The 16445-nt window shown below is 31.1% G+C and overlaps 1 protein-coding gene across 5 annotated transcripts in view; it reads left to right on the forward strand.

Moving 5' to 3' along the window:
- Nucleotides 1–4737: 4737 nt before the first annotated feature.
- LOC105321038 (uncharacterized) overlaps nucleotides 4738–16445 on the forward strand; it is a 40103-nt gene continuing 28395 nt past the window's right edge. For 3 of the 5 annotated variants that reach the window (XM_066081764.1, XM_066081763.1, XM_066081765.1), the window contains exons 1-11: nucleotides 4738–4985; nucleotides 8181–8427; nucleotides 9562–9712; nucleotides 10375–10740; nucleotides 10828–11097; nucleotides 12066–12328; nucleotides 12625–12790; nucleotides 12885–13220; nucleotides 13390–13656; nucleotides 14159–14261; nucleotides 14622–14866. In XM_066081764.1, the coding sequence (XP_065937836.1) occupies nucleotides 8182–8427; nucleotides 9562–9712; nucleotides 10375–10740; nucleotides 10828–11097; nucleotides 12066–12328; nucleotides 12625–12790; nucleotides 12885–13220; nucleotides 13390–13656; nucleotides 14159–14261; nucleotides 14622–14866 (2413 nt within the window). In that variant the 5' untranslated portion in view covers nucleotides 4738–4985; nucleotide 8181. The remainder of the gene's footprint in view (nucleotides 4986–8180; nucleotides 8428–9561; nucleotides 9713–10374; nucleotides 10741–10827; nucleotides 11098–12065; nucleotides 12329–12624; nucleotides 12791–12884; nucleotides 13221–13389; nucleotides 13657–14158; nucleotides 14262–14621; nucleotides 14867–16445) is intronic. The other 2 variants (XM_066081761.1, XM_066081762.1) reach the window with 2 other exon arrangements.

The raw sequence follows: 16445 nt of genomic DNA on the forward strand, positions 1-16445 counted from the left end.
TTTGCTATGAAAGAAAAAACAAACGTCTCTGTCCAATTGTAAAACTGATCTGAATGTTAAAGTGTACGCACTATATCAAATGTAATGTGGCTCAAAATTTTGTAGATAAAAAATAGAATACCTCATAGGAGACTCAGAGGGTCGATAAAATATTCATATAATCTGATAGGTTATTGTTTTAATTTGATTGGGATTATCGCAATTTCCTTTTTGAAGCTTAGAATAAAACTATAAAAATGTCATGACCTCCTGGTCTCGCTAAAAAATGAGTAAACGGAAATAAATGAATATTTAATTATGTTTTTGAAGATAAATTTCCGTTATAAATTTTTAAAGAATATTTTTAGTTCAATTAGGCAGATGTAAACTTATTTTTTTTTCAATTTTTACGATTTAATCAATATTTATAAAGATGTGGTTCAATTATTTCAGGAGTATAATTATACTTGATAAAAATGAACAGAAACAACACTTTCTGTGATAAAACGATTGATTATTTTCAAAACGAAAGTACATGTATACGCTAATTAAGAAGGTTTATAAAATTAAAAAAAAACAAAAACATACTTCACCGCAAAAACAAATGAAACCGATCTGAAATAAGAAATCAGGACTTTCAAAAAGGTTAAAAGGGGAAAAGGGATACTTTGTAGGTTGTTTACCTTGCTGACTGGCCGCCATGTTAGACACGATCTATTTTGTATGCCTATTTTGATCTAATTCGTGTATTTAAATAGAGGGTCATCCCAGCAGAACTCGGTATTGATTTTACCTACATCCATTTAAATCTTTCACATATGGAAGTCAAAGGAATTGATCTAATGAATTATAGCACACATAATATGACCCACATAGCGAGTTTTAGGAACCAGCAGGCATGTTCACGAAGCTGTCTTATGACTATGGTGTGTCCTAAGTACATCTTAGGATACGTCTTAGTCTTAAGTCTGTTTCTCGAAGCTCTCCTAAATTTAGGAACCGCCATAACTTTGTCCTAACTTTAAGACATCACCTACCTTGTCCTAAGACCATCCTAAAGCTATAAAATTACGTTTTTGGGGATATTGGGATGTTGTGAAGCCTTTCCTTAAGACCGGTAGAATAAAGCAATATTTTCCACAGTTCCAGCATTTTCGACAAACATCAAATTCCTAATCCGGGAGGAGGGGGGCATAGTCAATTATTCTATCATATATGTTCATTTTAACAAAATGATGTGGAGGGGGACTCCGAACTCTCACCACTTCCCCGTTGCTACATGCCTGCCAGGGACTTGACAAATTAAGAATTATTTTTTTCGCAAATAGTATCTCTGTTTGACGAATGAAAGTTATTTACTTATTTTTTTTTATCTACACTGTACACTAAATGACTTACATTCATTGTTTTGATTATAATAATTTTTAATGACAATTATTTAAATGCCCTTTTCTATAAAAAGTAAATTTACATCGGGTTATATAAGCCATGCGTGATCATTCCTAATTTTTATCACTCTATTCTGAAAAAAAAATAATCTTTAAAAAATGTGTAATGTTGAATGAATAGTATTTATATATTTTCGAGGTATATTACAACTTATTTCTTATTCAACATGTTCGTGTATTCTATATATTGCAGATTAAAGGGAAACTGGTAGTGTTTGTACGAGTACATGTGTTCCCCCATGTAACGTTTCAAATTCTATGAAAATCGCGTGTTTATATATGTATTACATATACTTGAATGACAAGATTCTCAAATGTTAATTATCAAATGACAATACACAAGTGTTGTTTACATAATTATCTGCTTGTAAGCCAATTCTGTCCAGATACATATCTAAAAAAAAAAAAAGAAAAAAAAAGAAAAAGAAAAAAAAGAACAGTTATTTGAATTTTTTGGGGCTTGTGACATTTTTTATTTTAATATTTCTTTGGGGGGTTCATTAAAAAAACAAAACAAACTAAATTGTTATTGGTAACTGATTTATATTAAGGTAAATGTAAAATTATTAAAATGTATAAATAAAAATTACTGGTTTTAGGCCTTTTGTGTTAACTACCGAGACGTACAATTTTCTCCTGCAAAATGTATAATGATTCATCCCTACACAAGTCTCTCAAATTCGATCTGAATGAATAAATGTGAAAAATAAGAATGGTTGTAGAAGGTTAGGATATCCTAACTTAAGATGTTCCTAAGTAACCGTCGAGCTACATCTTAAGACGTGTCCTAAGTTGATCTTAGGATGTTCCTAACTTTTTTCCTAAGTCATATCTTAGGAACACACTTAGGTCATTTCTTAGGAAAGTTTCGTGAACATGCCTGCAGATGACAAATTCATATATTTATGGATTTAATATAAGGAGGGGTAAAGATAAAAATAATTCACATTCACACCATTAATATCTGGTTAATAAATTTCTATTTGAAAATAAACAAAGCTCAAATTATATCTCTTTATAACTGTCGCTTTATGGCATAGCCATATCTTTAGTCGGAAGTTAAAGACATTAATATTGGTATCTTTAAACAATAAAATGTTTTATAATTTCGGATAAGAATAAGAAAAACCCTCCAAAAACCAATAACCTGCATGAGCATATAATTAAAGTAATCAAACATTGATATCATAGCATAAATTATCATTACAAATGATGCATTCTGAATAATTTACAGTGCGTGATTTTGGACAAGCATTTTAGTTGAATTAAATGAAACATCAAGTGGTTTTTTATTAGTGAAATCAACAAAACTAAAAATGATGATTAACCTGAGGTGAAAAATACTACATTATATTAGCGGATTAAAAAAGATTAACAAATAGATTACATTATGCTAACTCGATCTCTTGATTAATCGCTGCAGAACTTTGACGCTTTATTTCTTACCCTATGGTCCTGGTATACCAATTACTTGATCATGACTATACAGTGAGTTTTGTTTTTTATCAATGATAAGCAGGATATATTGATATAGTTGTAAACTGTAGAGATCAACAATTATCTATATTACATTTGTACATATATATGATCATTGCTCCTGCAATTCACCCTGTTTAAAGAATAAAAATGTTTTCTATTTTAGATAATTTCATTATTTTTTGGTTCAAGTTCTTTCTGAATTATGTCGACCTTTAGACATTTTAAATGCAATTATTACAGTTTCTGTTTGGGATCTTTCTTCAGAGAATACGTTTTTCCAATTTATTTAGCAATTAATTGCATAATGAGATAATTTAACAAACATGTAACTATGTCACGGCAATGGTATTGGTTCCAATTTTTTATCATCTTGTATACAATTCTTGTAAAAGGCAACTTAAAAGACTTAAGAGCGCCTTTTGTCATTCGGGCTTTACTGTTAATTTGAGATGGGTATGCTTGAACATGCGTCAAAAGATGTTTTTAAAAACGGTGAAAGAAAAAATATTGCACTGCACAGTACATCTGTGTATCGAATATCCATCGCAGCTCTGCCACGGAGAAGGCTTTCAGGTAGCAGCAATGAGATTTTTTTAACTTTAAATTTGTATCGACACAAGGTTTAACAAATACAATGCAGCTGAAAACCGTTTGTGTACTCTCGCATTCATTGCCTATTTATGATCAAACACAGTTCTAAAGGTGTTTTTCCTGTATGTCCAGCTAAAACACTCTAGCCGTTGTACACATTTCCATTTGATTTCAAATGCTTCATCGTTCATTATATTTCTCTTCTGTTGGGGGGAGGGGGGTTCTTAAAGGCGCAGTATACAAAAAACCTTGTCGCTTGAATTCGTTTTGTTTAAACAATGTTGTATTTATTTATTTTTTAACTAAAGGTCACATTTTGACGTTGAACATTTCCGTTCGCTTGAAATTCATTATTCATAAGAAGCAAATTGGTACTTTCTTTTTAAACTTGAGAGTCGTTAGTTTAAGTCTCGCTGTATGCACCTCCGAGCCTGAAAATAGTACACAAGAGTCAAACACGCTGTAATTGCTTTCTCTTTCTCAGTCTCTTTCTTCCCAAAACAAAAAAAAAAACAAAATAGTATGTGTATACAGTATTCAAAACCATCTTAATGTAATAAAATTTATCTCAAAAGCAACAATTACTTAAGCCATAACATGTATAAGTCGACCAAAATATTTATATACATGTAATTGTTTCGTATAATCTGCTTGTTTTAAGGAAAAAGACAATTTGTATAAACAAACACTTATCTGTTTAAAAATTCACAAATTTATATTAATTTCTTGTCATTTTAAGGTTTTTAGAGATCCTTTTGTGCCGCCGTAATATGTTGTGTACTAGTTCAGGTTGCACAACACTATTAATTTTTACTATATATTCTTACCAAAATTACGCAACTTTAGATACGGGTAGCAAGTTTAAAACAAACTTCTGGGAAAATTCCTCTTTACAACTTTTAAAACAATTGTTCCTAACCAATTTAGTAGCAAAAACACACAGCCATCCACAAAGGCACGAGAGTTTGTTTACATCAAAGTTACACATGTGCTTGAAAATCATGTCCGAGCCCTTTCACCCCTTGCCTAAACAACTGGCATCAGAAAATTCAAGTGACCTCGTATTTTTACAAAGGTGGGAAAATCAGGCATTTTACACGTTGTTTTTTATCTCATAAAAAAGTACAGTCCCTGTCGCTGGCGGAAAACTCCTAAAAACGAAGGGGAATTCGGGAATTATTTTCACTCAGCCATGTTTTAACATGAACCTTCGAAAAAATAGTGTTGTGATACCTATACCAGATATTGCGTAGTTGGTATAGACTACGTATATATTTAAAGCAGAATAATTCGACTAGAAACAAGTATTACTAGTGGACAATATTTATGCGCAAGATTTTTCAAGAGGTGACTATATTGACCATGGACTTTGAAATGTATACATTAAGCAAACAAATATATATTGCACAGATATGAAGTGAAAAGATAAATGGGTTATTAATATTTAGGCATACGCAACATCATTGGCCAACAAAAAACGTCGGACAGGTAAGTGGCAATTGTTAATGGTTTTTATTTTTGATGATTAAAATAAATAAAATTCTACTTGTAAAAATTATTTAAAACATTTTCCTCTTTTTTGTTATTATCAGTATGACTACACAATTTACATGTTACGGTCGATACATCCAATGTGAATAGAAAACGAAACAAGTTCGTTTCTTGTAAACGTATTGGTATTTTGAAACTCATTTTTGTAGATTGAATTGCAAAACCGGGTTTAAAAATATATCGATTTAGTGCATATCTTTTTTCATGTACATTAAAACTAAGTTTTTGGTAACCGTGATTTAATATCATATCTAATGTCTAAAACGCTAGTAAATGCTTTAACAATTCGGAACAAGGTAGTTTAACGGTGCATGTCATTTGTTTTATAACAAAGCGTTTTAAATCGATTAGACACAAAGGTTTGTGTACTCAATGCATGAAATGTATTTACACTGCAGCGAAGAGTATTGATTGTGAGGTTTGTTTACATAAAATTTCTATACGTTTCTTTTCAAGGCAATAAAAATGAAACTTTACCTACATAGAATTCTGTGTAAATGTGATTTTATTGCGCAGCTTAACTTATAAATTATCAATTAAAAAACCTGCAAAGAAATACGAAAGATTCCGACTTCTTTTACGGGACAATATTATTTAGCCATTTAAAAGGTCTCGATGACCGTGCCCAATTTTAGATTGTACTAACTTACCTCCTTGAAAAAGAGAGTTCTATATTAAAATATATTAAAGATGAACTATGGATTTTTTCGTTACTATAAACAGTTTGCATATGTTTGTGCATGTTTTGTTTTGTTTTTCTCTCTTCTTGTATTGTTTTTGTTTTTTGTTTCTTTTTTATTGAGGGGGGTGGGGGGGGGGGGGGTACATGTACATTTGGAAATAATTTGGTATTTAAAGAAGTCCTCTTTTATCGTTTTGATATCTCTAACTCAATATGTTTAAGTTCATTGCAATTTAAAGACATCGAGAAAAAAACCCCTCATTTATGCCCCCCCCCCCCCCAAACAAAAAACAAAAACAACAAAAGTTATATGATCAAAAAATCATTTAAGTGCAATCATGTGCCATACCTCATAGGTACAAAAACTGACATTCTTTTTTCTTGACATTTTTAGGGTATGTTTTTCTACAAATTTTTTTGATAAACTTTTTAAAATTTATTTTATACAACATTGCAAACGAAGACAGTTGAAACAGGGAACAATTCTAAATGGCAGGAACTTGAATTTATTACTTTTTTATCTATAATATATATTCTGATTCCAAAAGTATATTAAGGTCAATGAAAAGTTATTGGGATACATGTAGGTGTACCATTTCCCAAGATTTGTTCAAATTGCATACCATCTAGTTTTATGAATATGAAGCAAAACAAGTCGAATTAAACAGTATATAAAAAACAATATCGAAAAATAATGAAAGAAAATATATTCGATTTAAAGAGGTTCGATCCTCTGATTTTGTGTAGCCATTTTGTGTCACCTCTAGTCTGGAAATTCTGTGTCATATATGAATTCTACTTGTAAATTCCTTTTTTACAATGCCAAATAAACTATATTGAATAAAATAGAGAGGGAAAAATTCCATATTTAGAGAGTGTAGTAAGGGACTATATTTTGTGGCGGAAGGTTTTTAAGAAGAAAATGCACATTTTTCATTACTCAGTTGTTGTAGAGTACCGTCATGTTGGCTTTCTTAATTTCTGTGCAGACCAAAATTTCAGATAGTTTATGCATTGGGATATCTTCGTGTTGTTTCAAAAAACATATTTCAACAATATTTCCATATTCATATCGACATGTATTGGCATGTATAAGTGATATTTCATAAAAGTAAAGAAAAATTCAACTCCAATTTTCCCCTAAAATTAGCTTATTTCATGCCATATCTCAAAATTTACATTATAGACCCATACTTTTGGTTTTATTTTCTGAATATTTAAGTTTTTTTGACAAGTCTGTCAGAATTTGAGAAAAAGTTTGAGACTTTTTAATTATTTAATTGCATGGTGAATAATTTATGAATAAAAATAGTATTTTTTCAGTGCAAAAAGGTCAAAATATCCATAAGGTGAAGTAATTGCAAACTTTTTCATTATGATAATTTTAATTTTATTAATTCTAAATAATGTAAATTTGTATTTGATACTATGGTTCATTTCAATAAAAAGTTATAGGGGGAAAAGCAATTTGTGTGCAATTTGCACTTTCAGTGCAGAAAGGTCATATTAGGTCATATTACACCGTAGCACCGAAAGGAGCATATAGACCCCAACATTTTGTTTTGAATTTTGGTTTAGGTATATGTGTAGATGTTAAAAAATTACTTTAGAAAAAAACTTAGAGACTTTTGATCGCAGGATCCAACGTCCTTAAGTTCTTATTTATGATAAAAGAGTTTACCCTAAGCTTGTTGTTGCACATTATAAATTGATATAGCATTAAGACTTGTTTTATATCTGTTTATGTCAAAGTTATATTTTGTGTGTTAAGAGTTTTCCTTTTTATTTACGACAATCATCTACAACATGTTTTATTATGTCAATAGGCTTCTTTACGCCATAAACGTTTTATACTCTGTCCCAAGATATTTTGGATTCACGTTTGGACGATTTTTAATAAAAATACACTTACCTGTGAAAGAATTGCAATTGAAATAGTTGAAAGGGATATTTTCCAAGATAATTTCATTGACACATTGTCATCTTTCACTCGGAAAAATTCACAGGAACGAAAACAGATTCCTTACGGAGATTTATAATGGGGAATGTTTACATCTTTTCTCCATTCGGAATACACTCGGAATACATCGCGCAATATTTCAACGTTATCATCCGGGCTTGCTGCAATGCAAAATCTCCATAGACATCACATTTTTTAGCATTGTATTGAAACCTGATAAGCTAACAGGGGCGTTTTGACTGAGATATCTTGGAAATTTTTCATACTTTTGAATGAACATCGTTTGGATCCTGAGGTATTTATAAATATCAAACAATTAAGCCAAACGTGAATCCAAAATATCTTGGGACAGAGTTTTTTTTTTATATAGCAGAAAGTAGCACATTTGAATATGATACCGCTTTTATATAAACAATGCTCTTCATAACGTTACTCTTAAAAAACAAATACTTTGTTTTCAATTAATCATTATGCCGTTGATTTGATCTAGCATGGATGAAACAACTAGACTTAAGGAAATAGAAGAGAGAGCAGCGATTGCTCTCTATGCAAATAATGCCCAGAATGCTTGGGAGTTGTATTCGGAAGCTGCGTCGATATGTTTGAAAAATGGCCTTGAAGAAGATTATAAAAGGGTCTTATCTTGTAAATCAATGGTGGCAACAATGCTGCAAAGGAACACAGAAGCTTTGATAGATTCCATATCATATTTTATGTTAGACCAGCACACTGAGCAGGTATGGGCGGTTTTATAATAAAAAAAAAACCACCGTATAATTTTTTTATAATAATAAAAGGTACTTACGATACACCGGTATTGCTTAGATTGGGTAGTATATCTGCAACAAACATCATACAATGATCTACTTCGTGGGCATGTTAAGGCTTCTCGATGAATTTTACAGCGATGTGTAGAAAGTCACTTGTCTGTACTTCATACGGTATGACGTCATAATTATTTTTGACGTCACGATCTGCATTCCTGTCGATAGTTCTCAGGGAATGTATCTTTACGTTGAAAGTGAATTATCTCAAACCAATATACAACCGCATGTTTCCTTTACATAGATGCTGCCGTTAATGCTAGGCGTACAGCATTCATTCATATTAAAAACCAGTAACAAGTAATTGGCAGTTTTAAAGCTTCGTTATAAGTAAAAGACTATTTCTAAACTAGTGGTTTGGAGACTCTCCTTGCTACGCGTTAACAACTGAATGAAGAAATTTTAATGCATGTAAAAACCAGCTTGGCGCAGGCGAAAGATCAACATAATTTTAGAATATTTTACGTAAAAATGGTAAAGAATATCAGTACAAATGTGAATCCTGCTTGGGAAACCTACGGATTTACCGTAATTTTTTGTGAATCGCTTTTGATTAGTAAAAATGTGCATTATTTTGATGATTTTGTGGAATGTTTCAACAATATCTTCCGTAAACGAAATATCTATTTCTTTCCCAAGCAAGAACTTTAAAGTATATGACTTAACAAAGGATTTTTCTTAAAAATATGTATGATTTAATGTCATTAATCACCTGCGCCAATGCGATTTAAATAGATCATTTCTAATATTTGGATTCGCCCGTCACGTGATTACAAAGAACATATGACGCCACAAAATGCATCAAATAAAATGTTTAACATCGCTGTCAATAAATATAACATCGATTTTAAGAAATACTCCCGATCAAAGTATGTTTGCGATGATTCAAATAATATCGTTTTCCAGCCGTATTTTAGCATCGGGACGCCTTGAATTTGCTGCGTTTCTTAATTTGTTTCATTTCTAAAGTTCAAAATTAGAAGTTTATTATTACATTACATATGTTAATTATACAGGGTGCACTAGCTAGCTACATATCTTTTCCAGGGTTATTGGCTTGCTGCTATGTCGCATATAAAACATGGGAAGAAGAATTTAGCGTTGGGATATTTCCTGAAAGGGTTCAAAATAGCACTTGAACCAAGCCTTTTCTTAGTGGAAATTGTTCGTTGTTTAGTCACACTTAAGTCAACAAAAGGTATACTTTTGTTATTGCGATGAGAAAATTTCAAGAGTATTGGCCCCAATCTTTTTTCTATGTTTGCTGGTTAATTTGGCAATGACTAAAAATGACGACATACATTAAACTACTCTTTCTAACTTTTTTTTTTTTTACAACTTTGCATTTCAGTTGTAGTATTAAGTTATCTTAACAAAACGACCCTCAAGTTTGCTTAAAAATCTTTTTTAAAGAACTTTTTAAAGCTTTACACATAATATAATTAAAACAATAAATTTCAAAATAAAACATTCAACAAGTCAAATATTTTTACGCTTTATTTAAATAATATGCTTTATTTTATTGGCTAAAAAGACAATAATATTTCGCTTATCACAAATCGTAGAGTGACAAATTTGATCAAATTGTAGCATACTGTAATTTAAGTCTATAAAAACGTTCATAGAATAAGGAATATTAATGCATTCGAAATCGCGATCAAAACAAAAAAGTGCTTGTATAACCTTTACAGCATAAGTTAAAATTTTATGTTCATTGTTATTCCAAAATTCTATTTAAAACTAAACACAAATGTTTGATATCAATGTTGCACTTGTATATTCCTATGCACATATAACGAATATTTCCTCTTGCATAATATTTTACTAAAGTCATAAATAAAGATTTATTTTATCTTTTAGAAAAAGAGGAATGCACTCATCTCTTCGGACAACATCAAGACCTTAATGTTGCCGGAATCACAACTGACACGCTAAAACGTACTCTACAGAAACTTAACGAAACAGAATCTTGGAAGTGTCTTTGTTTAATAGTAATAGGAAAGCACCATGGACCTAAAACTGATTTTGATAAGTTAGCATACCAATGTCCTGCTTCTCACATTTTCGTTGGGAAAATGCTGAACAAATTGTCGAGAAAAAATAAGCAGAAATTCGGTTTTCAGCTCGCCATAGCTTTTCTTAACAACGGAGCGTCCGTGAAAGAAATAGAAAACGTTTACGAAACACCTGCCGTGCATGTTGGCTTACGAATGTTTTTAGAAACAGGTAGGTGGAAACTTTAAGCTAAATTTTTAAAAAACATGTTATACAAGAAGTCGTCTATACTTGGGGTTTACTTTTTATGTGTTTCAGAAAAAGACATTTTACTTTTGTGGCTCTTCAAACATTTTCTTTCTGAGCAATCAATGAAAGACAGAATAGATGTCAACGGTAATACAGCTGTTCATTCTCTGGTTAAGTCTACAGTTGAAGATATAAAGCTCAAGCAACGTGTTTTAAAATGTCTGCTGGAATACGGTTGTTCTCCTGGTCTTTGTGATATGGATGGGAAACTACCAAAAGATTGCATCACTGCAGATGATCCTTGTTTTCAAATTCTAGAGTCAACAGCATCTCATATTGGTAACTAAAATAACATCATGTATTTTGGCGGGGTCGGGAGCATAATAATTCATGTAGTTAACTACATGTGATTGATAACAATTGTGATTTTTTATACCCCCTCTCCCTAAAAAAGGGGTATACTGTTTTACTTTTGTGTGTCTGTCCGTCTGCTTGTCCGTCTGTTTGTCTGTCCGTAAGGAAACTCTCTGTTGCTTTGTTATCAGACGTCAACATCCTTTTAATGAGACTTTGTATATCTTAAGCCTTAATTTTCAATCAAATTTTCGTTAACGATTTCTTTGCAGCTATTTATCGCAGGTTGCTTGAAATTTTAAAACACTCTTTGCTTAGACATGCCATATAGTTGGATTTGTTATTACACCAATTGAACGTCAGCTTCCTGTTAAATATCGAATATGTTTGTTTTTTTGCCAAAAATTTTAACAACGGAAATTTTTTTCTCAGCAACTATTTATAGCAGGTGCTTGAAATTTTAAAACACTCTTTGTTTAGGCATGTCATATGGTGGGATCAGTTTTGTATCAATCGAATGTCAACTTCTTGTTGAATGGCGACTTTGTTTGTTGTTAGCCTATATTTTACAAATTTTCGTTTTTTGTCTTCGCCACTATAAATTACTGACACACTCTTTGTTAAGCCATGCCATAATGTGGAATATATTTATGTACCAATCAGAAGTCAACTCCCTATTAAATGACGACTTTGCTTATTTTGTATATTCACATAAGAACGGGGGAATTACTGGTAAGCATTGGCTCACGGATGTGTCGTTTTTCTTTTGAACATTCTGTCAAATATTGCTTCATTGGTAATATACAGAATTATAACAATGTTAACCAAAAATTTAGAATTCAACAAAAATTTTGTAAATTAGAGTAAATAAATAGTACTAGTGTGAGATAACATAGATGTAGAATTTATATTTATTCCTTGTTTATACTTACAAAGTACAATTTTTTTTTTAGATCAAACGAGAGTCAACAATATAATAGATGATTGGACAAATGCAGAACTCATTCAACATGCAAACAAATTGTTTGACCAAAGTAGATTTAATGATGCATTGGAGTCATATATTAAGGCCAGGGAGATGCTAACTTCCGAAGAAAATGATGTTGAAATCCAATGCAATATTATAGAATGCTACCTCAATATGAAGGATTATAAACGGGCACTTGAGTTATGTTTGTCAGTAAACGAATCTTCATGTGGATCAGGAATAGAAAAGGTATTTGCATTATAACACTTGTCATGGTCTTTATATTAGTTCTCAATAAGTTGTGTAAGTTGTTTTTTTCTTCAAATTATGATATATTTTCATTCTGTACTCTAAAAGCTTGCAAAAATAATCGTGAGAAGATTTTTGACCTCTGCTATCGTCTGACGTATGACTGCCTTTAATTTAAAAATTCTTGCAATGAATTACAAATGCCAAAAGTTCGGTAAACGTAGCAAAGTAACATCATAGTGTCATCAGAAACTATTCAACAAACAAATGTACTATAAATAAGCGGTCTATTTTAGGTAAATGTTTTACGTGGATATGCGTTGAAAGGACTAAAGAACTGGCCAGAAGCATTCTACGCTTTTCTTTATGTGGCAATTAAGTTTCAAGACAAAGGAATCTTTGAAAAGGACATCGTTGTAAATATTGCTGACACATACATTGAGTATTCAACCTTTGACAATGGTACGATTTTATCAAAAATGAAACACTAAAGCGGAATCGTATTTTTCATAGTCCCCGGATTTCTTGTTATAAAAAATGATAATATTTTTTTCAGAACTTGACACAGTACAAGTTGAAAGACTTTGTGATAGAATGAAATGCTATATTGTTTGGGAACTTGTTAAACGAGCTTACTGGAATGTTGCTCATCGGTTTTTCAAACAAACTGCTGGTACCGGGAGTAATTCACGGGAATGCGCAGTTATGATTATAAGTGATTTGAAACCAATCTGCACTTTTGCTGTTCTTTCGGAGCATCGATGGCTTTCATGTTTTATCACATGTCTTATCAAGAATGGCATGCTCGAATTCCGAAATATCAAATACAAAGCGCAAAGGAGGAAATCCTACAAGGGCTTACATGCTTGTGTAATGATATCATCTGTAACAGGTACCTCTTAATTTGTCGTATATATTAAAAAAGAGGAAGATGTTAAAGATAAGATTTTAATAATGAATACTTTTATTTAATAAAATGTTTTGATACATTAAAAAGTGAAGATTTAAGAGCTTTGAAATATCGTTAAATTACAAGTGAATTTAAACACTTTGTTGTTAAGGAGATACAAGTCTTGTTGATTTGGTATCAAAACAAGCTAAAGAGTGCTTCCAGCATAATGAACAAGACTCGGAGGGAAACACGGCACTTCATCTGGCAGTATTTGTATATCGGGATTTGTCTGAACATGCAATCGCACAGACCGTTGTAGAATGTCTGTTAATGAATGGAATTAATCCTTTGCTGAAAAATCATGAAAGTAACACAGCGAGAAATTGCATCGCCGAAACAAACAAAGAATTATCAAAGATTCTTTTGAAATATGAAAGTATGATTATTTCATTTAGATTTCTGAAGATTGTGTTTTAAATATCAAAATGTTTCAATCATATAATAGGTTCACATGAATTTTGTTAGTGTAGAAAATGCTTAAAGGTAAGATTATAATTATCTTTTTTATGAAATAAAGATATTTATAATGATTAAATTAAAAGACAAAAACAAAATAAACAGTAAAATATTTGCATTAAGTACATGCCGATAATGTTGAATATCTTTAAATCTTTTACAAAAGTTTATGCTTTTTAAAGTCATTATGTGGAGGTATTTTCTACAGAACAAGGTTAATCGTGTAATTTATTTTCAAAATCTTATTTTCAAATACCTAGTATGTTAAAGTGTTAACTAATATTTTAAACTGTCATTGAGATGACACTTTGTCAAATGATAGTTTTAAATGAAGTTTAACTTAATAGTTGGTGTTAAAAGGTTTTTGTTTTCAAAATTATTAATCGAGATATGAATAAGGAAGTTGCTTTTTATTTGAACAGCGAGGTTAATTAAACACATATCAAAAGAAGAGGAAATGAATGAGCGAAAAAGGAAATTTGAGATATGGAAATTACATGAGGAAAACCCCCAGAAAATAGACAAGTAAGTTTTTACTTTTCTGAATGTAGATCAGAATCACGGTTTTTCAATTCATTTTTTAAGGAGGCTGGGGGGTCAAATTATAATATAACATAGAACCATCAGATTTATTTGAAAATTTTATATGCGATTTCTGAAGTTATCAACTACTATTTGATAAAGAAAAATTTCATATTTTTTAATATAAAATTTCATCACTTCCCATTATCTTTATATGGAGCTCTTCTTTTAAAGGAGATCAATATTGTCAAAAATGGCAGCCACCCCCAGCCCCCTTAATATGATAAACAGCTTATGTCAAAATTATACTCATATGCATTTTATTTGATTTTTTTATTTGTTTTTTTTTTCATTTTTATGTAGCTTCAAAACATATGTCTTTGTTAAAGTCGACGAAACACCTTCTGAAAAAGTAAATTCAATTTATAAATGTGACTGCAAATTCACATTACAAAAAATAAAGGAAAGCGGCAACATTTCTGAAGAACAAAAAATCGGTCATCTGATAGAAGTGATCAGAAAAGATCACAGATTGAGTACACATCATAAAGTACAACATGAATGTGTGTCGCTGATAGCCAATGCTGTATCCAAGGAGGACGCACCAGGTATTTTCAGATGATCAAATCATATCTTCTAAAACCGTAAAAACATTAGAGGTCTTTCCACTTAAATAGTTTTTATCTTTACTTCAAGATACCGATTTCGATTTATCAAATAGCTTTCTAGATTCCTAGATAGGGTATACAATTTAGACTGTCAGGTATCACAATTAGATCTTCATTCAGGTCATTTGATAACTCAGGTATGACATCAATAAAAAGAGCTATATTTAGTCATCACTTCCACTTTTTAAAAAACTTTTTGGGAGTTGATTTTAATCAACTCACCTATGCTCTTACTCGGGCTAAGCGAAAGTGAAACAGTGTTTGGACCTAAGCACAAATCAATACCGCTGACAACACTTAGTTCTTGAAAATAATCGATAAATTCAATGCTATGTATTCTGAAGCATTGTTTTTCAGGAAAACTTATTTAATAATACCATGAAAATAATTAGATTTTAAATTGTACAAACAGTTAAGAGATTTTTAAAAGTCGTATGTATTCCTACGCTAGAGTTCAATGTAGTCTCGTTCAACCAGACGCTTGTTTGTCTCCGTTAATATCCGACGAAACAGAGTCTGTCTTGTTTGTCGGAGATAAACGGAGACAGCCACGCGTTTGGTTGAACAAGACAAGATTTTAATCTTGCCTGGATCCATTCAATTTCTCAGAAATATTTCAATTACTGATACTAATTGCAATGCAAAATCACATATCCTTGATTTTGAATATATGATAATCGATAAAATCAACTCCCGTCAGTACTTCAGTACTTTGATTACCTTATCTTATCAAACATTGTTGCTTAGGTTTGAGCTACTTAGACAGTAAAAGCTCAATAAAACTATTATACTACTGATGTATGTTGTAGAATTGAAGAAAACCACAAAGCCATCAATGATTATCATATTTTTTCCAGAAAAAAATACTTTTTAATTTCAAGCTTATTCAAGAATGTACAATAACACTTAACACTTAAGTAACCACATGACCTTGATGTAAAAACTGACTGACTCAAGTGTACACCGAACTGATTATTCCAGCAAACTATTGAAAACTCAATCAGTAATCTGTAATTCGCTGTGAAGCATTTCTATTATAATGGAATTTATGAAATATTTCCCCTGTATTACCTTTATATTTGAACTTGCCATTTGACCTTTCTGTCATTTTGATCGGCAAATGTACATGCATACGCCTCTATACTAAATTGTATAAAGTAGTTACGGCGAATAGTAAAATCTAATGTTTTAGGTAAATTTAGATATTTCAAGGGCAATAACTGAAAGAAGGGGGGTTTGATCTCTTTGATACGATATACTGAAAAATTCCTCAAAGTGTACTTAAAACATTGGTAAAACTTCAAAGTCTCTATTTTTGATGGTTTTTAGAACGAAAGCGATAACACGTATTCATATAATAGGGGCAATATCTTAGTGACTATTTTAAAATAGGAGCTAAAGAGCTATGTTATGTAATCTCTAATGATGCCCTACTACAAAAAAAAAATGAAAAAATTCTCTACCATCCTAATCAAACGAGATATAAAAACTCATTTGACTTTTATAGCATTCTGTTATG

This window comes from Magallana gigas, chromosome 4 (genome assembly GCF_963853765.1).
Source record: "Magallana gigas chromosome 4, xbMagGiga1.1, whole genome shotgun sequence".
Classification (NCBI taxonomy): Eukaryota; Metazoa; Mollusca; class Bivalvia; order Ostreida; family Ostreidae; genus Magallana; species Magallana gigas.